The following is a 25,419-nucleotide window of genomic DNA, read 5'->3' as shown; positions in this document are numbered from 1 at the left end:
CTGTTACTGCTACGAGTTCTTTTCTGAACCTGATGAGTACTCCAAGGAGTGTATTGTTCAGGTCAGGTCCGCTGAGAAGGACGTCATTTAGTGAGATGCCTTCGTGCTTCGCACTAGAGTCAAATACTACACGTATCTGACCTGGTTTCTGAGGATGATACACCCCAAATATTGGTAAGTACCAGTGTTCTTGGTTTTCTTGTAGTGGTGGTGCCCTTTCTGCTTGCTCGTTGTCAAAAATCTTTTGCATGAAGGCTTGGAAGTGTTTCTTCATATTTGGCTTTCTTTGTAGAGTGCGCTGCAACAAACTGAAGCGTTTCTCTGCTTGCACCCTGTTGTCAGGAAGGCAATGGTGTGGTGACCGGAAGGGTAGAGGGGCTACCCATCTGCCTGACTTGTCTCTGTAGACTTCTCTGTCCATGATCTCGAGGAAGATTGTGTCTTCCACCGAGAGTGCTGGCTTGTCGTCTCGTGTTCTTTCAAACACCTTACAACCCAGTTCATCTGTATTTCCAGTTGAGGCGAAGTCTTCCATGCACCTCTGGATACTCCGATGATGTGTTGGGTTGTCTAATCTCTCTTTAATGTGTAGAATGTTGGTACATGGGCAAAGACAAGATGTACGACCATTCTGAAACAGATGTGTTCTGTAGACATTTACCTTTGCTGGTTTGTGCAGTCCGTCTAGACATACTTCTCCAACGATGACCCATCCGAGATCAAGGCGTGCAAATGGTGCATTGTGTGACCCATTGTACTGTTCTCTGACTTTGTGCACTCTGAGAATATCTCTCCCAAGTAGAAGGGTGATTGCAGCATCTGGATCTAGTGCTGGTATTTGGTCTGCTATTCGCACCAGATGAGGGTGATGACGAGCAACTTCAGGTGTGGGAATCTCTGACCTGTCATCTGGTATCTCATCGCATTCTATGAGGGTAGGTAGAGTCACCTTTGTCTTTCCATCTAATGACTCGATGATGTAGTTATTTGCTCTTCTCCCTATTGTCTCTACAACTCCAGAACAAGTCTTCAAGGTGTATGGAGTTGGACTTCCTTTGTCACCGAAGAGGTCAAAGAATTCTGTTTTTGCCAGAGATCTGTTACTCTGTTCATCCAAGACTGTGTACATCTTGATTGCCTTTTCTCTGAAACCTGCAGGATACACCTTGACTAAGCATATCTTAGAGCATGATATTGAGCGTCCCTGCTCTGTACATATCTCAGTGCACTTTGAGGTTACTGCTGGCGTTGTACTCTCGCCTTGCTCCCCACCATGATCTTCTTGAGTTGCCGGAACTTCTTGTTTCCATGGTGGTGGTCCCGGGTGCAGTGTTGACAAGTGTTTGTCACTGTTACACTCTGCGCATTGTATTGTTTTTGTACAGTCTTTTGCAAGATGCTGAATTGAAGCGCAACATCTGAAACAAATACGATTGTCTTTAAGGTAAGCTTTGCGCTCTTCTAATGTCTTACTTCTGAAACTGCGACATTTTCTTAGTGGATGAGGCTTGTTGTGTATAGGACATATTTTGTCTGGCTCCTCAACTTTCTTACTTGTGTTGTCTTCCTGATTGGCTGCAGATTCAGGCGGAACTTCTGTCTTCCTTACAGAAACTGTTGTTCTGCGTTCTTTGTAAAGCCCTGGAGGTTTCTGCTCTACCTTTGGGAAGCTTGCCGTTCTCTTGTTCAGGAAAGCAAAGCTTGGGTCATTGCGTATTTCAGCTTGGTCTTCTATGAATTCAGCGAAGAAGGCGAACGGTGGAAATGCAACTCGATGATCTTTCTTGTATCTTGAAGCTTGAGCTACCCACCTTTCTTGCAAGTTGTAAGGAAGTTTCTCGATTATGGGCTCAACTCCACGTGCTGTATCCAGATATGAGTGACCTGGCAGATATCCACTAGACTTAGCGGCTTCTATTTCTAAGAGTAGGTCTCCCAAACCTCTCAGCTTTTGGTAATCCTTGTTTGTTAATCTTGGATAGTTTTCTATCCTTTTCAGAAGAGCATCCTCGATCACTTCAGGTGATCCATAGCATTGTTCTAGTCTCCGCCACACCATTGCAAGTCCTGCAGCTGCGTCATGAACATGTACTGATCTGATTCTTTGGGCTTGCTCAGTGGACTCTGGTCCCAGCCATTTGACGAGCTGGTCAAGCTTTCCTTTCTTCCGTCAGATTTAAGTCTTGGGTACCGCTCAGGAAAGATGACTTCCAGGCCCAGTAGTTTTCTGGACGGTCATCGAATTTCATGAGACCAGCGCCCACTATCTCACGGCGCATCAAGAATCTTGCTACTTCTATAGCACTTGTTGCGTCTGGCGAATACTTCTCGGGTGTAAACTCAGGGTATGACTGCGGCTGGTAAGGCTGATGAGGAGCTCGACTGAATCCACTCTGTTTAGGTGGTTGTTCTCGGCTGTTGTAAGTCTTTCTGCTATAATCCAGACTTGTATTTGCTTGAGGAGGGAGTATGCGAGCATCCATTTGCACTCTTGGAGGGTTGGCAGATTGGTCTCTGAGCATGTGACCACTTGACTTCCCACACTGAGATTCTGATTCAGTCTTGCAATGTTGCGTAATATCAAAGTTGCTTATTGCTGGTGGAGTCAATGAAGACCTAAGTGCGTCATTGGACTGCTGGTCAGTGTACATGGTTGCTTGTGACTGTACGTACTCCCGAGTGTGTTGGATTGCGCTGTGGGATGACATCTGGTTTTCGATGCCATCGAACTGAGCTTCAGCAGCCCTTGTGAAAACTTCTGCCTCGGCTAAGGCTGCTGCAGCGTTTTTCTGCTGTTTGAGTAAGTGTAAAGATGCTTCCACTTCTGCTTTCTCTTTGATCAATTCAGCTTCCTGCTCCGCATAAGAAGCAATGGCACAAGCTGCCTCTGCTTTTGCTCTTGCCTTAGTCGCTTTGTCGCTAGCCGATGACAGACTGGTGATGCTTGAATGTCTAGAACTAGTATGCTTAGATCTTGCTGAATCGGCGCTAGCTGAAGTCAGATTTGTTTGACTGGACACTCTAGACAGTGTTGTGCATCTAGACCTGGGTCTTGGCAAGCTGTGTGTGTCTTCCTCCTTATAGGAGCATTGAGGGTTAACTGTCAGAGTGTTGTTCTCTGTGTTCTGCATCTTGATTTAGCTGGCAGCGTGGATAATGATGATGACTGGACACTCTAGTCAGTATCAGTGCTGTAGTGAGTGAGAGAAATTAGTTTCACTTTCGTTTCCCTCTTGTGGCTGAAAGGATTAGTCCTTTTATTGGTGAGAACGATTCAAAGCTGTTTAATTGCTTCTGACAACGTTTTAAAGCCTTTTTACTGTAATGCCTCGGCTGTGTGTGTTGCTTTAGATACACAGCTTCACATCAAGTATAAACCGAATCCCAATGAAAGAAGCGCTGGTTTTCTGAACTGATGCAATCTTTACTGAGATATAATGAACAGAAATGTGTACAATAGTGTTCATATGAGTTATATGAGATGATATGGGATATGATATGTGAGTAAAAAACTGTGAAACAAACATAAAAAGCATGGCTATTCAAGCAACATACATTATACATAGCTAATACAAAAGATAGGGCCTAACTAACATGTGCTTGCTTACTACACTGAAACACACATTATCTATCTGCAATGTCTAACATCCCTCTACACAAGCTGAACTAGCAAAACCCCTTTACTCACAGGCTTTGGTGTTCGTCAGGTTTGCAATCTGTATTAGCTTTAGGATGTCCTGGTCACTACAGTAGCTAGAGCTGGGATGAACAGGATATGTCCCAGCAAGCCCTAGACAGTACAGAGAAGACCCGCCTCTAGGCTTCAAGAAAATGGAGGGTCTTAAAGAAACAGACACTGCTGAGTGCCAAGCATGTAATATACATTGCAAAGGCATCACAACTGGCAAGTACTGTACTGTAGGGTGCTTGGTTTGGAAACTTCTAATTTAATGTAGTTTCTCAATCTCTTTGCAGGAGCAAATTTCATAACTCACAATTGCATTATCCTTTTTTTTTTTAAAGTATTTTATTGTTGTCAAAAGGAAATCAACACATGCACAGATTTTTGAGTTACAAGCAGCTCAAACATAGATTATGCAGAAGTAGTTCAATTTACAGTGCAGAACATACCCCCAAACCTGTGCATCATATCGTCAAATGTAACTCCAGTACACTAAAGAAGAGCTGGCTTAGAAAGAATAAACAGAAAAGAAACCACTATTAACCCAGAGAGTGCTACACCTAGTGTACACTCTTCTTCCAAATGAGCAGTGCAGATGTTTCACATGTATGTCTCGCCCAATGTATTACCCATTCGATTACTGCTTCCATTATGTCACCAATAATCTATTAAGGACAAGTTGTGGGGGAGCAACCCTCAGAGACTCCAGCCATTCGTGCCATATTTTTGTCAATTTGGACGGCACCTTCCTGTTCTGATATGTGTGTTTCTCCCTAATGAGTATCTTATTAACCTCCTGAATCCATTGATGGGACGTAGGGGCATGGGGGGAGAGCCAGTAGCTCGCAATTCGTTTCCTGGCCAAATATAACAAACGTAGTATCGCTATGTATGTATTGCATTATTCTTAATTACCCTGCAAAAGCCAGTAATGTATATAATGAAAGGGCATGCTAAAAAGAATGAGTGCCAAAGAACATCATGTTACATAAAATATTCAGGATTTTAGCTTTCAAATTACTACTCCAAGCATAAACTGTTTAACAGTTCATTAATATAAATTGTATTTTTCTTTCCCCTTTTTTGTGTAGGTCCTTGCAAAGAAGAAAACTTCAACAGAAATTTTTATGAACCCAGAGTTTCTAAAAGAATTTATTGAAATGTATAAGTCTTTACCTTGCTTGTGGAAAGTAAAATGTTCTGATTATTCCAATAGGCAGAAAAAAACAGAGGCATATGAAAAACTAACCGATCTTTGTAAAACAGTTTGTCCCTCAGCAACTGTAGACCTTGTTAAACATAAAATTGCAAATTTGCGAACAGTATTCAAGAAGGAGTTAAAGAAAGTAGAGGCATCAATAAGATCTGGTGCTTCTGGCGAGGACATCTACATACCACGTCTGTGGTACTTTGACCTTCTGAAATTTACCATCATTCAGGATGTACGCATACCATCTGTATCCCACTTTCCTGACACATATGAGATGCAACAGGAGGAAGAAAACACAAATGATAGCCTAGAAAGTGCCGGAGAAAGTAAAAACTTCTCCCAGGTATGAAATATAGCAATTGTTGGGCATGATAAATGATTAACTATCTCAGTGTACTCCTTGAATGGCTTACAGTAACAGATTTTCATATGATAACATGCCCACATACCACTTTGATTGGTATGTTTATTGGCAAATTGCAAAAATGCACTGTTCCTCTGTAAAGTGGACCTTATTTACTCATATGAAATATTTGATAATATATGTACTAAACAGTATTTCCTCCAGAACACTTTGGCTGTGTAGAAATTAGGATGTGTAGACCTCAATTGGGTATGACATTTGTATGATAACCACATTTTTCTTCTGGTGGCCAAATGACTTCCCCTATCATTGGGATTTTCTCAGTACCATGAACATAAAATGTGTGCCTAGACACTGAAAGAACTGATTTTATGAGCAAGCAGCACAGCCAATAATGTTGCAGTATTCTCAGAAGGGCAACTGAGAACTACATGCACATAACTGTTTATCAAAGTTTTGCCAATAGACAAAGCCAAAGTGCTACTCATAGGCGTGCACAGCCTATTGCATTAGGGTGTGCACCCCAAAGCTCAAACAGACAAAAGTATTGGGACACCTGCATTTACATATACACAAACTTTAATGGTATCCCAGTCTTAGTCCATAGGGTTTAATATTGAGTTGGCCCACCCTTTGCAGCTATAATAGCTTCAACCTCTTTACATTACACAGCACCACTGGACCCCTTTACATTACACAGCACCCTGCACCTCTTGACCCCCTTACATTACACAGCACCCTGCACCTCTGGACCCCTTTACATTATACAGACCCCCCTCCCTTCAGCACAGACCCCCCTCCCTTCAGCACAGACCCCCCCCCTTCAGCACAGACCCCACCATTAAGAACATCTAAAAAGACAAGCCAGGGTAAGAATTTATATGGATTGGTTGGCTTTTTTTTTGCCGCATCATTTGCCCATTGCCTGCCCTGCTCAGTGCTGTCTCACTCACTGCAGTGCTCACCTGAGTCACCTCGAACTAGCAACAGGCTGCAGGCACTCGTCTGCTGCTCTCCAGGCTCCAGTCCGCTGCTTCCATTCCAAGGGAGAGAGAGGCTGGAGGGGGGGCGGAGTGCAGATGTAGATCACTCTGCCGGCGCCTGTGGGGAACTGCTGCCGAAACTAGAGAGGCTGCATCGGCAAATGCGGCTGGCTTACTCCGCGGCTGAGGTCCTAGTTCCCTGCTCAAACACTCGCAGCACAGCTGTTTTTACCAGCCCCAGTGGTGGTGACTGAGTTACACAGGGACAGGGCATATGTTGCAGGCATTTAGCACTAACAAAACCTGTGAACCACAGACAGGGCACAGGGATGATTAGGCATACCTCCAACTTTTTAACTTCAGAATGAGGGACACCGGAGGAGTAAAAAGACCTGAGGCACACTACGTTGCAGTAAATTGTGGGTGTGGTCAAGTGCCTAGCAGCAGGAGGGGCTTAAAGGCATGTGGCGTACAGGGTGTAAACATCCAGAGTTGAGAGGGTGCTACGTACAGAGTGCAGAGTTGAGAGGGTGCTAAGTACAGAGTGCAGAGTTGAGAGGGTGCTACGTGCAGAGTTGAGAGGGTGCTACGTACAGAGTGCAGGGTTGAGAGGGTGATACGTACAGAGTGCAGGGTTGAGAGGGTGCTACGTACAGAGTGCAGGGTTGAGAGGGTGCTACGTACAGAGTGCAGGGTTGAGAGGGTGCTACGTACAGAGTGCAGGGTTGAGAGGGTGCTACGTACAGAGTGCAGGGTTGAGAGGGTGCTACGTACAGAGTGCAGGGTTGAGAGGGTGCTACGTACAGAGTGCAGGGTTGAGAGGGTGCTACGTACAGAGTGCAGGGTTGAGAGGATGCTACCTACAGAGTGCAGGGTTTAGAGGGTGCTACCTACAGGGTGCAGGGTTGAGAGGGTGCTATGTACAGGGTGCGGGGTTGAGAGGGTGCTACGTACAGGGTGCGGGGTTGAGAGGGTGCTACGTACAGGGTGCGGGGTTGAGGGGGTGCTACGTACAGGGTGCGGGGTTGAGAGGGTGCTACATATAGGGTGCAAGGTTGAGAGGGTGCTACGTTCAGGGTTGAGAGGGTGCTACGTACAGAGTGCAGGGTTGAGAGGGTGCTACGTACAGAGTGCAGGGTTGAGAGGATGCTACGTATAGAGTGCAGGGTGGTTGAGAGGGTGCTATGTACAGAGTGCATGGTGGTTGAGAGGGTGCTACATACAGGGTGCAGGGTTCATGTAGTGTGCAGAGTTCAGGAGTCCCATATTTCAGATAAAAAAGCCCTTTGTAGTATACAGTACAAACACTGTCTGCAGCCATGAATAATACAACCACAGCACCTGTGATCATTATTATCATGCTGTTGACTACACTGTACAGCCTGTATACACTACAGTAAGGCACAGGCTGTACAGTGTAATCATCAGCATGATAATAATGATCACAGGTGCTGTGGCTGTATTATTCATGGCTGCAGACAGTCTTTGCACTGTATACTTGTACTACTCCTTAAAGGACTGCAAGGAATGTACCAGGCTGCAGAACAGTTGGAAGACATAAAAAGAAAGTCTGGGTGGTAGGGTGACCACGTGTCCCGGTTTGCCCGGGATCGTCCCCTAATTTAAATTTTGTCCCGGGAGCCTTCAATCCAGGAGAATAGAGTATCCCGGAATCAAACATGGACTGCCTGCCAGCCTGCCACACTCACTGCCGCAGTGCCGCTGTAATTAAATAATTCGAAATCACTGGTTGCTAAGGCCGCCCCGGTTGGCGTGTAGCAACCAGTGACGTCACCGTGACCGTGCCCCGCTCTCTCGGAGGCTACGACTCCACCCCCACCTCCTACTCCTCTCCTCCTTCAGCTGCGGTTCTTGCAGCAGAGAGAGCAGCTCAGCATCAGACAGTGAGTCACTCACCTACCGCGGCGCAGACCGAGCCCTCTGACCTCCTTCACCGCTCCAGCCAACTGCCCAGCGCAGGCCAGCAGCCCAGTGAGTGACCTCGGCTGCTCAGCCTGGACTCGGTCCGTCCCGACCTCCCGCTGCCTGCCCTGCACTCACTGCACTGCAGTGAATGCCAGGCGGCCCGACTCACTGCCTCCTTCTGAGTGCTCCTGTCTGAGTCTGACTCGGAACCACAAGAGAAGACCGGCCGGTGCTGGCTGAAGACTGCCCTGCCCCACCACCATCAGACGAGGAGTCAGACTTCATCTCCATATCATATTAAAAGGTGAGCAAATAGGGGCAATTGACACTGGCTGGCAGCATCTGATGGGGCACAGTAGCGACAATTAATGGACACACTGGCAGCATCTGATGGGGCACAGTAGCGACAATTGATCGGCACACTGGCAGCAACTGATGGGGAACAGTAGAAACAATTGATGGGCACACTGGCAGCATCTGATGGGGCACAGTAGCGGCAATTGATCAGCACACTGGCAGCATCTGATGGGGCACAGTAGCGACAATTGATGGGCACACTGGCAGCATCTGATGGGGCACAGTAGCAGCAATTGATCGCACGCTGGTAGCATTTGTTGGGTCACACTGGCGGCAATTGCTGGACACACTGGCAGCATCTGAAGGGGCACAGTAGCAACAACTGCTGGACACACTGGCAGCATTTTATGTGGCACAGTGGCAACATTTGATGGGACACAATAATAGCATTTGACAGGGCACAGTGGCGGCATTTGACGCGGCACAGTGATTGCATTTGATGGGGCACAGTGGTGGCATTTGATGGGGCACAGTGGCGGCATTTGATGGAGAACAGTAGGTGCATTTCATGGGGCACAAGTAGGTGCATATGATGGGAACAGTGGCGGCATTAGATGGGGCACAGTGATGACATTTGACAGGCACAAGTGACTGCATTTGACGGGCACAAGTGACTGCATTTGATGGGGCACAAGTGACTGCATTTGATGGGGCACAAGTGACTGCATTTGATGGGGCACAAGTGACTGCATTTGATGGGGCACAAGTGACTGTATTGATGGGGCACAAGTGACTGCATTTGATGGGGCACAAGTGGCTGCATTTGATGGGGCACAAGTGACTGCATTTGATGGGGCACAAGTGACTGCATTTGATGGGGCACAAGTGGCTGCATTCGATGGGAACAGTGGAGGCATTCGATGGGGCACAGTGGAGGCATTAGATGGGGCACAGTGGCGGCATTAGATGGGGCACAGTGGCGGCATTAGATGGGGCCTAGGGCCCACTTTTGATCTTGCACACGGGCCCGCTGATTTCACGATACGCCGCTGCCCCCAAAATATGTAAAAAAATATGTAAAAAAAAATACCTTTTTTGTGGGGGGGGGGGGGGGGGGGGTGTCCCTGAATGTAAGTTTGGAAATGTGGTCACCCTACTGGATGGAAGTGCAGAATTATGTGAGTGGAGAGCAGAAACAGGAGAAAGTGAACTGCAAATGGGGAGGTGATGAGGATCGGTGTGTGATTTACTGCATGGTCTTATCGGGAAGATGACATGTAGTACAGGGAGGGGAAGTGCAGCTGGGGGTGAAAGGTCCCATGTATCAGAACTTATCAGGAGGAAGGGCTGAGTGACTGGGAAGGAGAGGGTGTTGATGATGGCAGTGGAGAGAGCTCAGCGAAAAGGAGGAGAGCGACATGCAGTGTAGTCAGTAGCAGATCACTCACCTCTGATCACTGCAGGACTTTCACTCATTGCATGCAGCTCTTGTACAGGTTTCTCCCCACATGGGAGCTGCTTCATCCCGCACCCACTAACACAGGAAGCCAGCGGAACGAATTTGAAGTGAAGAACAGGTCTTTGTGTACCCATTGGCCGAGGAAGCAGCTGCACCGCCTCCTGCTGCCTACTCAGCCAATGGGTAGCTGTAGCTCACCGTGCACTGTGTGTGTGTGGCAGAGGGGAGCAATGCGCCTGCCATACAAGTGTAGCTTGCGGCATGCGTGAATAATGACAACCTGCACACACCGTGGCCATTCCAGGACTCAGCCCTGATTGGGAGGTATGGATTAGGGTGTGCCTGGGCACACCCCGTGGGCAGGCCTATGGTGCTACTGTTTTTTTTGTCCTATTTGTAATGCAAGGTTTATTCTAATCCTTTCGGGCATTTATGATCATGATCTGGGTGACAAGAAAGTAATATGGAGCTCTATGTTGCCAGCTGATGAATCTTAGAAGGGCAGGGACATATATACTTGTTCCCTAAATTTATTGTGGTTTTAGAGACAGAGTTCTTCATAGAATAGCAAAGGGTCGAGCCCCATTCACAAGGAGATTTTCTGGAAAGTCTTCAACTCTGGCACCCTAAAAAGTTAATCTCTGTAGGTTTGTCATTAAAGCGGAACTTTAGTAATGTTTTCAACTTCTGCCCTTGTTGTTTTATCTTTGGATAGTAAAACGTTTTGTTTTCTGCCAGTTAATGCCTTGTACAGCCCACTTCCTGTTTCTTGTCTGGTCATTAGCCTAGGCTTCTGACTTCATGCACAGCTCTCTCTCTCTCTCATCAGAGTTTGCTAGGAAAGGAGGAGGGGTGAATCATAAGAGGGCCAATGAGAGCTGAAAAGCTGGAGGTATGCCTCTGTGTGTCTGTGATAAATCCAGCAGAAGTGAAGGTGAAAAGAAACACCGATAGGGAATCCACCACTGCATGCAAGATGGACTCTCACCTTAATGCTTCGACCCGTACAGGTCACAAAGCATATCAGCAGTAATCTCATTTGCATTAGATCTCCAAAGGAAACATCATACCATGGATGGTACCAGCAAACACAAAAGAATCTAGTGCTCTCCGTATAAACCAGGTTTTAATGCTGCATAAAACAATAAAAATTGGGCACTCACATTTAAAAATACTCATGAGCCGAGTGTATGCTTTAACAGTGTATCAGAAACCACAGCGGCGACGATCGGGGTGACGTCCTGCGTAGCTCCTCCCCTTATGTACGCGTTACGTCCCGTGGGCGGGACTTCTTCAGCGTCAAGTGGAGGGAGTACACCAGACGTCCCCAATAGCATACAATTTATATTGCTCAGGTGACTACACAACCAATCGAATCCCACGTGGATGCGGCCAATAGAGACGCTTCAATAAGGCAACAACATCTGGGGCACGGTCGGAAGAGTCACCAGGCAGCGCGGAAGTGAATAGCTGGTTAATGTTAACAAATACCAAAACTGGACCCATTGAAGCATATAGGAATAAAGGAAATAAAAATCCAACATACATCAAATTAATATTGTCCGGTCGCAGGTAAAGCCTGCCAGCTATGTCAGCCGCCAGAAAAGCCAAATAATTATAAAAAATGTATTTATAAAAGGACGTCATCCACGATCATCACCGCTTAAACAATACATAACTTTTATCAGCAATGAATCAAAAAATATCTCAAAAACTAACAGAAAATACATAATACATAATAAGGTGTCCAAAATCTGTATAATCTGCTTTGTGTCACGTAAATACGCCTCCATTTTACACACTAGGGGTTGGAGAAAATGGTCCAGGTATTGACCAAGCCTGGATGTAACAGAATCTATCCCATTTCAAGAACGAATTGCATTCCTTGGTGGAAAGTGGAAAGCAAGAGGGCATTTTAAATAAAAAAGAGGCATCTTATTTAGACCCCTTTTAATGTCGCACACCTATCATTTATTTTCTTCCCAAACTCCACAAAGATTCTGAACGGCCTCCTGGTCGTCCTATAGTTAATGGGATAGATTTCTTACCTGGACAGTGGCGCATGATCAAATTACTTTTTTGGACTTGGAAATCTTTAAAAGAGATACCAAGTTGCAGACCAGGAATCATTTTAAACACCACTGACCGCAATGGGTATATACCCCTGACGAGTTACCATCATAAGCTCTGGTTATGCAATATCCCTAGGGGTCAGTTCGTCAGACTGCGCAGAAATTGCACTATTGAGGCTGATTATTTATCACAGTCTCCGGTGCTTGCTAAAAGATTTGTTCAGAAGGGATACCCAGCTTCTGTTATAGATCAGGAAATAGAGAAGGTACGCATAATGAATAGGGATGCCATTATTGCTGACAAACCATCTAGTATAGCAGCCACTGACATGAATATTAATCACAAAATGATACTGGATTACAATATCCAATTCAAAAAGTTTGAACGGATAATTGTTAAACATTGGTCTATCCTGAAGGGTAATGCCATTCTGGGTCTGGTCCTGCCAGACCGACCCCAGTTCGTTTATAGGAAAGCCCCAGCCTTACGGGACGTTATTGCACCAGGGGTAATTGACCCACCGATTGTGGCCAGGCCTAGGCTATTTAACTTTTTATCAGGCTTTTATGCCTGTGGTACATGTGCCACATGTAAACATGTGAAGAATAACATAAAAAAACGTAAAACCTTTTGCTCATCTGTTACCCGTACAGAATATCCTATAAAACAGCTTGTCACGTGTGATACTGAGGGGGTTATATATATGTTGGAGTGTGACTGCGGGTTGCAGTATGTGGGCCGTACTTCACGTGCTTTGCATGTGCGTATTGGCGAACATATTAGCTGCATTAAAAGAGGTGTCAAAACACATAGTGTGTCTAGGCATTTTAGACAGCACCATGACCGTAACCCTAAAGGCCTCAAATTCTGGGGAATTGAAAAAGTGTCTAAGCACTGGAGGGGTGGGCATTTTATCCGACAGTTAAGTCGTCGCGAATCATACTGGATTTTTGAGCTTAAGGTTGCCTCTCCGGGGGGCCTTAACGTAGAGTTTGATTTAAACTGCTTTATCTCTAATCGTTAATTATATCAGGGCGACTTATATGTTTTTAAATAATTTTTTATATTTTTGTTTTATTTTATTAGAATTTTAACATGTTATTATGTATTATGTATTTTCTGTTAGTTTTTGAGATATTTTTTGATTCATTGCTGATAATAGTTATGTATTGTTTAAGCGGTGATGATCGTGGATGACGTCCTTTTATAAATACATTTTTTATAATTATTTGGCTTTTCTGGCGGCTGACATAGCTGGCAGGCTTTACCTGCGACCGGACAATATTAATTTGATGTATGTTGGATTTTTATTTCCTTTATTCCTATATGCTTCAATGGGTCCCGTTTTGGTATTTGTTAACATTAACCAGCTATTCACTTCCGCGCTGCTTGGTGACTCTTCCGACCGTGCCCCGGATGTTGTTGCCTTATTGAAGCGTCTCTATTGGCCGCATCCACGTGGGATTCGATTGGTTGTGCAGTCACCTGAGCAATATAAATTGTATGCTATTGGGGACGCTTGGTGTACTCCCTCCACTTGACGCTGAAGAAGTCCCGCCCACGGGACATAAGGGGAGGAGCTACGCAGGACGTCATCCCGATCGTCGCCGCTGTGGTTTCTGATACACTGTTACAGCATACACTCGGCTCATGAGTATTTTTAAATGTGAGTGCCCAATTTTTATTGTTTTATGCAACATTAAATCCTGGTTTATACGGAGAGCATTAGATTCTTTTGTGTTTTTTCCTATGTATGGTTGTTTGCTGGTACCATCCATGGTATGATGTTTCCTTTGGAGATCTGATGCAAATGAGATTACTGCTGATATGCTTTGTGACCTGTACGGGTCGAAGCATTAAGGTGAGAGTCCATCTTGCATGCGGTGGTGGATTCCCTGTCGGTGTTTCTTTTCACCTTCACTTCTGCTGGATTCATCTTTTCGTTGATACACTTATATAAGGACTTTATTTGGACACGTGGACATTTATTATCACTGGCATACATTTATATTTTTTCACTGTGCAATTTTTTTCACTGTGTAATTATTTATTCATATATTTATTAGTTTTAAATTTGCGCTGCACTTCTTCACTTGATTTATGTAATTTGGGAAATTTTTATGAATTTGTCCTCAGTGCTGGCTTGCATACGTTAGTTTTATTTTTTTATTTATTTATTTATTCCAGCGCTGAATATTTTACATTATATATCTAACTGAACCCCCCTTACCACCACCGCTGCCTCTGACTGAACCATCCCCATCATCACCACTGCTGACTCTGACTAAACACCCCCCCCCCCCGGTCACCTCCACCGCTTCCTCTGACTAAACCCCACACCACCGCTGTCTCTGACTGAACCTTCCCCCATCACCGCTGCCTCTGACTGATATCCCACCCCCCCTTCTCCCCCATCAGGCAGTGGTGATGGGGGATAGGGATGACATCAGTGGTCTGATGTCATCCCTATACTACTGCCTCTGATGTCATCCCTATCCCACCGCCACTGGTGTCATCCCTATCCCACTGCCTCTGTCACCCCTGTCCCACCACCACTGCTACTGATGTCACCCCTATACTGTCTCCACCACTGCCACAGTTATGGCAAGTTGAAATCAGAAATGGAAATGTTTTACTGTTTTATATCAAAATCAAGCTTTTTTCATGAGATGGGGCGGCTGGGGCGGGGTAAGCTTCATGGTTTCTTGCACCGGGGCCCTGAAGGTTCTAGTTATGACAATGTGTTCCATGCAACAAAGCAGGACCTGCTTGTAACAGTGAGTGAGTGAGTGAGAAACTTGTATAGCGCAACACATGCAAACTGAATTGCCTCTGGGCGCTTGGTATCCATTCCCTGGGCCCTCAGAAGAGATGGGTTTTGATCTTTCTCTTGAAGGCCAAGTGGTTTACCTCCAGCCGGATGTTGGTTGGTAGAGCGTTCCATAATCTGGGACCTTGGACTGCAAATCTCCGTTCTCCTTTGGACTTGTATCTGGCTTTGGGTATCTGGAGTAGATTTTGGTTGGTGGATCGCAGAACGCGATTGGAGTTGTGAGCTTTTAGTTTTTCGCATAGATATTGGGGGGCATTTCCTTGAACACACTTATGTGTTAGACAGAGTGCCTTGAAAGTGATTCTGTCTTTTACTTGCAACCAATGAAGGTGAGATTGATTCCCATGGTTTTTTCCCAGTCACAAGTCTAGCGGCCGTATTTTGAACGACTTGCAGACGAGTGATTTGGTATTTGGGGAGTCCGAGATAGAGGGCATTTGCATAGTCCAGTCTGGAGTTGATAATTGTTCTCACCACGACTGCTATGTCTTCTTGCTTGCGCCGTCGTATCTCAGGGTGCAATATTTAGGCTGGCCGCTAGGTGGCGCTTCCATTGAGTTTGGCTTAGAATATGTAAATCACTAGATACGCCTATTCACGAACGTACGCCCGGCCGACGCAGTACAGATACGCCGTTTACGTAAGGCATTTTCAGGCGTATAGTTATTCCATCAAATAGCTGGACTAGTAATGTTAAGTATGGCCGTCGTTCCCGCGTCAAAATTTGAAAATTTTACGTTGTTTGCGTAAGTCGTCCGTGAATAGGGCTGGACGGAATTTACGTCAACGTTGAAACCAATACGTCCTTGCGGCGTACTTTGCCGCAATGCACACTGGGATATGTACACGGACGGCGCATGTGCCGTTCCTAAAAAAATGTCAATCACGTCAGGTCAACCCATATTACCATAAAACACGCCCCCCCCTCAGCCTAATTTGAATTAGGCGCGCTTACGCCGGCCACATTTACGATACGCTGTCGTAACTTAGCAGGCAAGTACTTTGTGAATACAGTATTTGCCTAGCTAACTTACGGCGGCGTAGTGTAAATACGCTACGCCGCCGCAAAGATGCGCGCCCCTAGCTGAATCCAGCTACAAGACTTTTAACTTTGGTGCTAGGGGGGATAGTTTTACCCAGAATGGGCGGGGGTGTCCAAGTTGTTGCAGGCTGATTCTTTGACTTGGCTTCAAACAGGAGAAGTTCTGTTTTTGACCTGTTGAGTTTAAGATAACTTCCAATTTTCATCCAATTTTCATCCAATTTTCGATCAGGGTAAGGCATTTCTCGAGTCCGAGATGATGATCCTTTTTATTACAGATGCGAAAATAAAGTTGTGTGTCATCTGCGTAAGAGTTGTACAGTAACTTCTGGTTACTGATAATTTCAAAGAGAGGGCGGAGATAGATATTGAACAGAACAGGCGACAAAGAGGATCCCTGAGGGACTCCGCATGACACTGTGCTTTTTCCAGAAGTGAAAGGACCAAGTTTCACTATTTGTGATCGGTTCTCCAAGGAGGAGAACCAAGATAAATCATCTTCTGTGACTCTGGCTACTTCAGCTAGCCGAGTCAGTAGTAATTTGTGGTCTACTGTGTCAAATGCTGCGCTTAGATCCAGCAGTACCAGAAGACAAGATTCTCCCTCGTCTGCTGCCTCGAGAGCGTCATCCCATATTTTGAGAAGTGCTGTTTCTGTCCCGTGACCAGGACGGAAACCTGATTGGAATGGATCAAGTAATTTATGGGTGTCTAAATGATGTTGCAGCTGTTGTACAACTTCTTTCTCCATTACCTTGGAGAAGACATTTAGAGCTGTTATCGGCCAACGGTGGTTGGGGTCGAGGGTGGTATCAACATTTGATTCTAGCTCAATTTGATTCAAGTTGCCTACCTGATAGAAGCAAAATATTCTGCATCTTTATCACAATTCCTAGACTAACTACAGCATTAATACTGCCATTTTTGTCCAGGGCTCAGAAACTCCCCACTTATTTTCCTATTCCCATTTCTCAACCAATGACTGTTAAATGACAGTCATAGAGGACACAGAATCTGAAGGGAATGAAGAGGATGTTGAGATAGTGTTGGAGGAAGCTGCAAACATCTTTTCATCCCCCCTCCCCACATTGTCAATATATACTTCATGCAACATGCTTGCTAGCGTTAATCTCATTGTTTCTGTCTGCAAAAGCCTTGGCGTCGTGAAAATTGGCATTGCTCTACCCCTTTGGGCGCAAAGAGACCATTGAAAACTTGCAAAACATTTCCTGTCATGAACAGATAGAATATGCAGTCTATAAAGACTGATTCCTTCATGAATTGATTTTTACTACCCCAAAATATTTTTCTGAAATCTTATCTAGTGGAAAAAGTGTTGGCAAAAAAGTGGGCTATACTTATAGTTGGTCCTGCCGTTACCGTCCTAAACAAACATCTCACAGTTTAGCCTCATGGGCCCAGCCATGCAACCAGCTCTAGCTGCTATTTCTGTATGTCAGACTGCAACTATCTGGACTAGGGCAATAAGTAACCACACCATTACCTCTCTGACACCCCCCACCTCCACATTTCTTGAAAACCTGCTCATCAAAACCTACCGCAGGGAGGCCTTCTCGACAACATTTGTGGTGGAGCGCGCCCACCGCCTGGCTGCTTCCCCCGCCGGCTGGCACACCCCAGAGAAACTTCATCGCAAAGCTCCTGAGATACAGGGACCGGGACACTGTTCTGCTCCTCAGTAACATCACTGTGTCAGTGTTCCCGGACTTGTCCGCTGAGGTACAGAAGAAGAGGGCGCAGTTCACTTAGGCCAAGTGGCAGCTCCGCATCCATCACCTCACCTACGCAATGCTGTTTCCAGCGAGGCTCTGCGTGGTCGGTGACGGAAAAACACATTTTCTCTTTCGCTCAGCCTTAATCTTGACAAAGTGGGTATTAGCCTTTCTTTAGGAGTGACTAGGCAGAAAGTGTTAACAACTTCAAAGCTGAACAGACCTGCCCAGGGGGTGGTCCTACTGGCTATATCCCCTCAGCCTGCACTAAACAGCTCAGTTTTTTTCTGCCTAGTTAACCACTTAAGACCCGGACCTTTATGCAGCTAAAGGACCCAAGGTGTTTTTACAATTTGGCACTGCGCTGCTTTAACTGGTAATTGCGCGGTCATGCAATGTTGTACCAAAACAGAATTTGCGTCCTTTTCTTCCCACAAATAGAGCTTTCCTTTGATGGTATTTGATTACCTCTGTGATTTTTATTTTTTGTGATATAAACGGAAAAAGACAGAAAATTTAGAAAAAAAATGATATTTTCTACTTTTTGTTATAAGAAAAATCGAATAAACTAAATTTTAGTCAAACATTTAGGCCAAAATGTATTCAGCCACATGTCTTTAGTAAAAAAAAAATCGCAATAAGCGTATATTTATTGGTTTTCGCAAAAGTTATAGCGTCTACAAACTAGGGTACATTTTCTGAAATTTACACAGCTTTTAATTTATGACTGCCTATCTCATTTCTTAAGGTGCTAAAATGGCAGGGCAGAAAAAAACCCCCCCCCCCCCCCCAAATGACCCCATTTTGGAAAGTAGACACCCCAAGGAAACTGCTGAGAGGCATGTTGAGTCCATTGAATATTTTTTTTTTTTTGTCCCAAGTGATTGAATAATGACAAAAAAAATTTTTTGTTTACAAAAAGTTGTCACTAAATGATATATTGCTCACACATGCCATGGTTATATGTGGAATTGCACCCCAAAATACATTCTGCTGCTTCTCCTGAGTACGGGGATACCACATGTTTGGGACTTTTTGGGAGCCTAGCCGTGTATGGGGCCCCAAATTTCAAGCACCGCCTTCAGCATTTCTAAGGGCGCAAATTTTTGATTTCACTCCTCACTACCTATCACAGCTTCGAAGGCCATAAAATGCTAAAATAGTATAAAACCCCCCCAAATGACCCCATTTTGGAAAGTAGACACCCCAAGCTATTTGCTGAGAGGCATGTCAAGTCCATGGAATATTTTATATTTTGACACAAGTTGCGGGAATATGACAAACTGATTTTTTTTTTGCACAAAGTTGTCACTAAATGATACATTGCTCACACATGCCATGGTTATATGTAGAATTACACCCCAAAATACATTCTGCTGCTTCTCCTGAGTACGGGGATACCACATATGTGGGACTTTTTGGGAGCCTAGCCGCGTACGGGACCCTGAGAACCAAGCACCGCCTTTAAGATTTCTAACGGCATAAATTTTTGATTTCACTCCTTACTACCTATCACTACCCATCACAGTTTTGAAGGCCATAAAATGCCAAGATGGCACACAACCCCCCCAAATGACCCCATTTTGGAAAGAAGACACCCCAAGCTATTTTCTGAGAGGCATGTTGAGCCCATTGAATATTAATTTTTTTTGCCCCAAGTGATTGAATAATGACCAAAAAAAATTTAATTTACAAAACGTTATCACTAAATTATATATTGCTCATATATGCCATGGGCATATGAGGAATTACACCCCAAAATACATTCTGCTGCTTCTCCTGAGTACGGGGATACCACATGTGTGGGACTTTTTGGGAGCCTAGCCGCGTACGGGACCCCGAAAACCAATCACCACCTTCAAGATTTCTAAGGACATACATTTTTTATTTCACTCCTCACTACCTATCACAGTTTTGAAGGCCATAAAATGCCAAGATGGCACACAACCCCCCCCCCCCCCAAATGACCCCATTTTGGAAAGAAGACACCCAAGCTATTTTCTGAGAGGCATGTTGAGCCCATTGAATATTAAATTGTTTTGCCCCAAGTGATTGAATAATGACCAAAAAAATTACAAAACGTTGTCACTAAATGATATATTGCTCACGAATGCCATGGGCATATGTGGAATTACACCCCAAAATATATTCTGCTGCTTCTCCTGAGTACGGGGATACCACATGTGTGGGACTTTTTGGGAGCCTAGCCGCATACGGGACCCCGAAAAATCAAGATTTCAAAGGCCATAAAATGCCAAAATAGCATAAAACCCCCCCATTTTGGAAAGTAGAAACCCCAAGCTATTTGCTGAGAGGCATAGTGAGTATTTTACAGCTCTCATTTGTTTTTGAAAATGAAGAAAGAAAATTAAAATGTATTTTTTTTTTCTTTTTTAAATTTTCAAAACTTTGTGACAAAAAGAGAGATTTGCAAAATACTCACCATACCTCTCAGCAAATAGCTTGGGGTGTCTACTTTCCAAAATTGGGTCATTGGGGGGGTTTTGTTCCATCTGGGCATTCTATGGCCTCCGAAACTGTGATAGGTAGTGAGGAGTAAAATCAAAAATTTACACCCTTAGAAAGCCTGAAGGCGGTGATTGGTTTTTGGGGTCCCGTACGCGGCTAGGCTCCCAAACAGTCTCACACATGTGGTTTCCCCATACTCAGGAGAAGCAGCAGAATGTATTTTGGGATGTAATTCCACATATGCCCATGGCATGTTTGAGCAATATATCATTTAGTGACAACTTTTCGCAAAAAAAAATAAAAAATTCCCGCAACTTGTGTCAAAATTTAAAATATTCCATGGACTCGAGATGCCTCTCAGCAAATATCTTGGGGTGTCTACTTTCCAAAATGGGGTCATTTGGGGGGGTTTTGAATTTTTCTGGCATTTTATGCACAACATTTAGAAGCTTATGTCATACATCACCCACTCTTCTAACCACTTGAAGACAAAGCCCTTTCTGACACTGTTTGTATTTTTTTTTTTGCAAGAACGTTAAGTTGAACCCCCAAACATTATATATTTTTTTAAAGCAAAGGCCCTACAGATTAAAATGGTGGGTGTTGCATTTTTTTTCCACACAGTATTTGCGCAGCGATTTTTCAAACGCATTTTTTGGGGAAAAAACACTTTTTTTTTTAAATCACTAAAACACACTATATTGCCCAAATTATTGATGAAATAGAAAAGATGATCTTAGGCCGAGTACATGGATACCAAACCAGACATACTTTAAAATTGCGCACAAACGCGCAGTGGCGACAAACTACATACATTTTTAAAAGCCTTTACAGGTTACCACATTAGATTTACAGAGTAGGTCTACTGCTAAAATTACTGCCCTCTATCTGCCCTTCGCGGTGATACCTCACATGCATGGTACAATTGCTGTTTACATATGACTCCAGACCGACGCTTGCGTTCGCCTTTGCGCAATAGCAGGGGGGGGACAGGGATGCTTTTTTTTTATTATTTAGCTTTTTTATTTGTAAGCTGTTCCTTCCATTTTATTTATTTTTTACCATTTTTATTGTTATCTCAGGGAATGTAAATATCCCTTATGATAGCAATAGGTAGTGACAGGTACCATTTTTTTTTTTTTAAATGGGGTCTATTAGACCCTAGATCTTTCCTCTGCCCCCAAAGCATCTGACCACACCAAGATCGGTGTGATAAAATGCTTTCCCAATGGCGCTGTTTATATCCGGGGGGGACATTCCCTCCCACTGAATGTAAAAGCAGTCTAGAGGCTAATTAGCCGCTAAGACTGCTTTTACATGAAAGCCGACCGCTGGCTGAAAAGAATGATACCAAGATGATACCAAAACCTGCAGGCGTCATTCTGGTATAACCATTCAAAATCCAGACACATATCAGTACGTTGATGGTTCTTGTTGGACATGTATTGTAATCTTTTTTTTCATGCAGCCTGTTGGCTGAACGAGAAAAAGATTGATCGGTGGGTATGCCCACCATTAGAATACTTCCCTTCATCCACCCACTTCTAATGATGGGCATACATACACCATTTATATATGCCGAAGCATGGGGGCATCCTCCCACAAAAAAGTTATGCCACGTACACACGGTCAGATTTTTCCATGGGAAAGCCTCCGTAGGAGTGTTAACCGTATGTACGCGGCATTAGGAGCAAAATCGCTCCTCCGCCCCTAATGCCCCCATGCTTCGGCATATATGCTCTTTTTTAACTGTGGTGGTGAAATCACCTCCTACAGCGTTGGAGTCGCGGCTTTATATATCGTGGAAGCAAATGCTGTTGCTGTCACGCTAAATAAATCCGCGCTGCAACTGAATGGTGTACCTGCTAAGCAAATGATGGTTAACATTAAAACAAAGTAACATTACAGTATAACAGTAAGATCATACCATACCTGCAAAGCAAATACCAAAAAAAAAAACATAGTAAAAAATAAAACATGTTTTTACGCAACCTGTGCCTAAAATATATATATGCCGAAGCATGGGGGCATCCTCCCGCAAAAAAAGTTATGCCGCGTACACACGGTCGGACTTTTCCACGGGCAAGCATCCGTCGGAATTTCGACCGTATGTACGCGGCATTAGGAGCAAAATCGCTCCTCCGCCCCTAATGCCCCCATGCTTCGCCATATATGCTCTTTATTTAACTGTGGTGGTGAAATCACCTCCTACAGCACTGGAGTCACGGGTTTATATATCGTGGGAGCAAACGCTGTTGCTGTCAAGATAAATAAGCCCACGCAACAGCTGAATGGCGTACCTGAAAACAGTAAAGTAAATTACATACCTGAAAAGCAAGCATGAAAAAACATAACAACAATAAAACTTTGCAGAATAGAATACAGTAAAAAAGAGCAGAACAATAGTGAGAGAATAGAGAGGGAGAGAACAATAAAACTACAACTATTTTATTTATTTTTTTATATATATTGTTTTTGTGTTTTTTTTTTTACTTTTTTTTTTTTACTTTTTTTTGTAACTGTAACTGTTCAACTTTTCGGTTCCAGGTTTGGGTCTCTCAAAATGCGATGGCATCTTGGGAGACCCTGTGTAAGTGTGCCTCGCCTGTGAAATGTTTTACCCTACGCTAATACTTCACTTGTGTGTGGAAGTGTTCAAAACATTCACCAATGCAAAGACCAGGATCGTCAGGACAGCGGGGACAAAAATAACGGGTGTCACGCCTATATCCGCGCTTGCGACAGACACGACATCTTCTTTGGGGGGCTCGTTGGGTAGGGGTACTCCTGAGAACATAAGAAAAATGTCTCTCATGCAGTCGGCTTACTGCATTTGGTAGGGGATGGTGAGGTGCAGAACCGCCTGGATACAGGAGTTCTAAGATGATCTCATCTTGGAATGTAAGGAAGGATCCATTCCATCCTGAAGCTTTGTATAAGACATAAGCATTCAGTAAAGTCAATTGAAATAAATAGACACTTTTTTGTACCAGCATCTCGCCTTACGGTCAATATGATACGGCACCATCAACTGGTCGTTGAGGTCCACCCCTCCCATATTTTGGTTATATTCATGGACACAGAGGGGTTTCTCCACAAGACCAGCCGCCGTACAAATTTGTACTGTCGTGTTTGCGTGAAGGGTGGTAAGAACGAAAACATTCTTATTGTCCCACCACTTCACAGCAAGCAAATTATTACACCTGCAGCAGGCTCTCGCCCCCAACCTAAGATGGGAATCTACAAGCCACTGGGGAAAGCCCGATTAGGTCGCACAGTGCCACATGCTCCAATCTGACGATCAAACAAGTGACTAAAAAGTGGCACGCTGGTGTAATAATTGTCCACTTATAAGTGGTACCCCTTTCCGAATAATGGTGACACCAAGTCCCACACGATCTTGCCAGCAACCCTCCGGCTCTACCTCACTATCTTTGCCCTCATAAACCCTAAAGCTCCATGTGTAGCCTGTTGCCCTGTCACAAAGCTTTTAGAGCTTGACCCCGTATCTGGCACGCTTGCTGGGAAGGTACTGCTTGAAAGACAAGCGGCCAGAAAATTTAATCAGGGACTCATTAACGCAGACAACTTGCTGGGGATTAAACAGCAAGTTGAAATGGTTTATGAGGGGCTGATTTTTGTAGAGCCGGTCAAATTCAGGGTCTCCACGCGGACGTCAAAGTGCATTGTCACTGAAATGCAAGAACCGCAGGATCGCCTCGTATCGTTTCCTGGCCATGCAAGCAGAGAATATGGGCATATATGGTGGTGTGGACTTGTGGACCAATACATCCGCAATTTCGGAAATTGGTGTATGCCCATGTTGAGGGTAAGGCCCAGAAAGATGTTAAATTCGGAAACCGTAAGTGGTTTCCATTCTCTGGCAAGGACAGATTGGGGATTAGCGGTGATGTAAGTACCAGCATATAAATTACTCTGGTCCACAATAGATCTATAGAGGATCTTCCGTGAAATACAGAGAATAAAAATCAAGTGACGTAAAATCAGCTGTATCCACCTGAATACCGGGTTGGCCAGTGAATGGGGGAAGTATGGGTTCTGTAGAAGTGGTGGGGACCCAATCAGGATAGGCGAATTCTGCAGGATGGGCACGATGGGCCTGTCTTTGTCTTTTTCTCTGTGGCAGCGGGACACTACTTGTGCTTGCCACCTCGCCAGCTTGAACTGCACTTATGGAACTCGCCACGTCACCACGTGATACTGCAGTGCTGGATGAACGACCAGGGTGTACTAGGCCGCTGGTGCTTGCCAGTTCAACAGAAGGAATAGCGGCGCTAGTACTTCTCTGCTCCATACAAGGGTCCTGCGGTTCTTGCTGCTCAACAACATCAGAACGGGGTCAGGTACGCCTGGCCTTAGCAGGGACCGCAACTTCGTCGTCAGAGCTATCTGGCATGGAGCCGCTGTCGTATTCTGAGCCAGAATCTGACAGATGCGTGACCTCCTCTTCACTATCTGTCTGGCTCAGAAATGTGTAGGCCTCTGCACTAGTGTACATTCGCTTTGCCATTTTGGGCTCTAAATTTAGTCGTACACTAGTGATGATTCACAGATTAAAAAAGCACCTGACTGTCAGCAAACGTAGAAAACGCTTAAAAAAAAAAACTGTTAGCGATCGCAGGGATCAGGCCTGTCTCTGCGAATGCTGCAGTTATGTGTGTTGTGTTTTGGAAGTGACAGTGATCGATCGATACTGCACTTGGGTGGGTTGGGCTGGGCTGGTCGGAGGGGCAAAACGCAGGTGCTAGCGGGTATCTGGGCTGATTCCGCTAACAATGCGTTTTTGGGTACCCTAAACTGCTGGGTACGCTAGTATAGATCAGGTATCGATCCGTTCAGATACTATACCACTAAGGGGGGTGTATGTTTTGCGCGTGGGTGTAAGCGTTACTGGCACTAACCTAACGCTACCTGGGGCGACGCAGACCATGACTGACGCTAAAATTTAATTGATATCACCCGCCGGGCGATCAAGGGGGTTAAACCTTTATTGGGTTATATATGGTGGGTGCCCTGATGCTATAAACAGCAAACTAACTAACCAGCATCAACCGTAACACTTATACTGGTGAAAGGGTTAACTAGGGGGCAATCAGGGGGTTCAAACCTTTATTAGGTAATATATGGGGGTACCTGATGCTTTCCAAAACCTGGCGGCAAACCTAAATAACGAAATAACTAACTGGCTAACCAGCGTCACCAGTGACACTTATACAGTGATCACTGGTGAAAGGGTTAACTCTAGGGGCAATCAGGGGTTAATACCTTTATTTAGAAAATTTATTGGGGTACCTAACGCTATAAAAACCTGGCGGCGAACCTCAAAA

General features: G+C 44.7%; 1 protein-coding gene across 6 annotated transcripts in view; it reads left to right on the top strand.

Annotated features, from left to right (window-relative positions):
• Window positions 1–25,419, top strand: part of LOC120937451 — a 499,763-nt gene that overhangs the window by 392,144 nt on the left and 82,200 nt on the right. For 5 of the 6 annotated variants that reach the window (XM_040350703.1, XM_040350702.1, XM_040350704.1 and 2 more), the window contains one exon: window positions 4,774–5,235. In XM_040350703.1, the coding sequence (XP_040206637.1) occupies window positions 4,774–5,235 (462 nt within the window). Of the gene's footprint in view, window positions 1–4,773; window positions 5,236–10,750; window positions 10,839–25,419 lie in introns of those variants that run through there. The other variant, XM_040350706.1, reaches the window with a different exon arrangement.

The sequence above is a fragment of the Rana temporaria genome, chromosome 4 (genome assembly GCF_905171775.1).
Source record: "Rana temporaria chromosome 4, aRanTem1.1, whole genome shotgun sequence".
Lineage (NCBI taxonomy): Eukaryota > Metazoa > Chordata > Amphibia > Anura > Ranidae > Rana > Rana temporaria.
The sequence above is the reverse complement of the archived record's forward strand: the minus strand, read 5'-3'. Positions and strand labels throughout refer to the sequence as shown.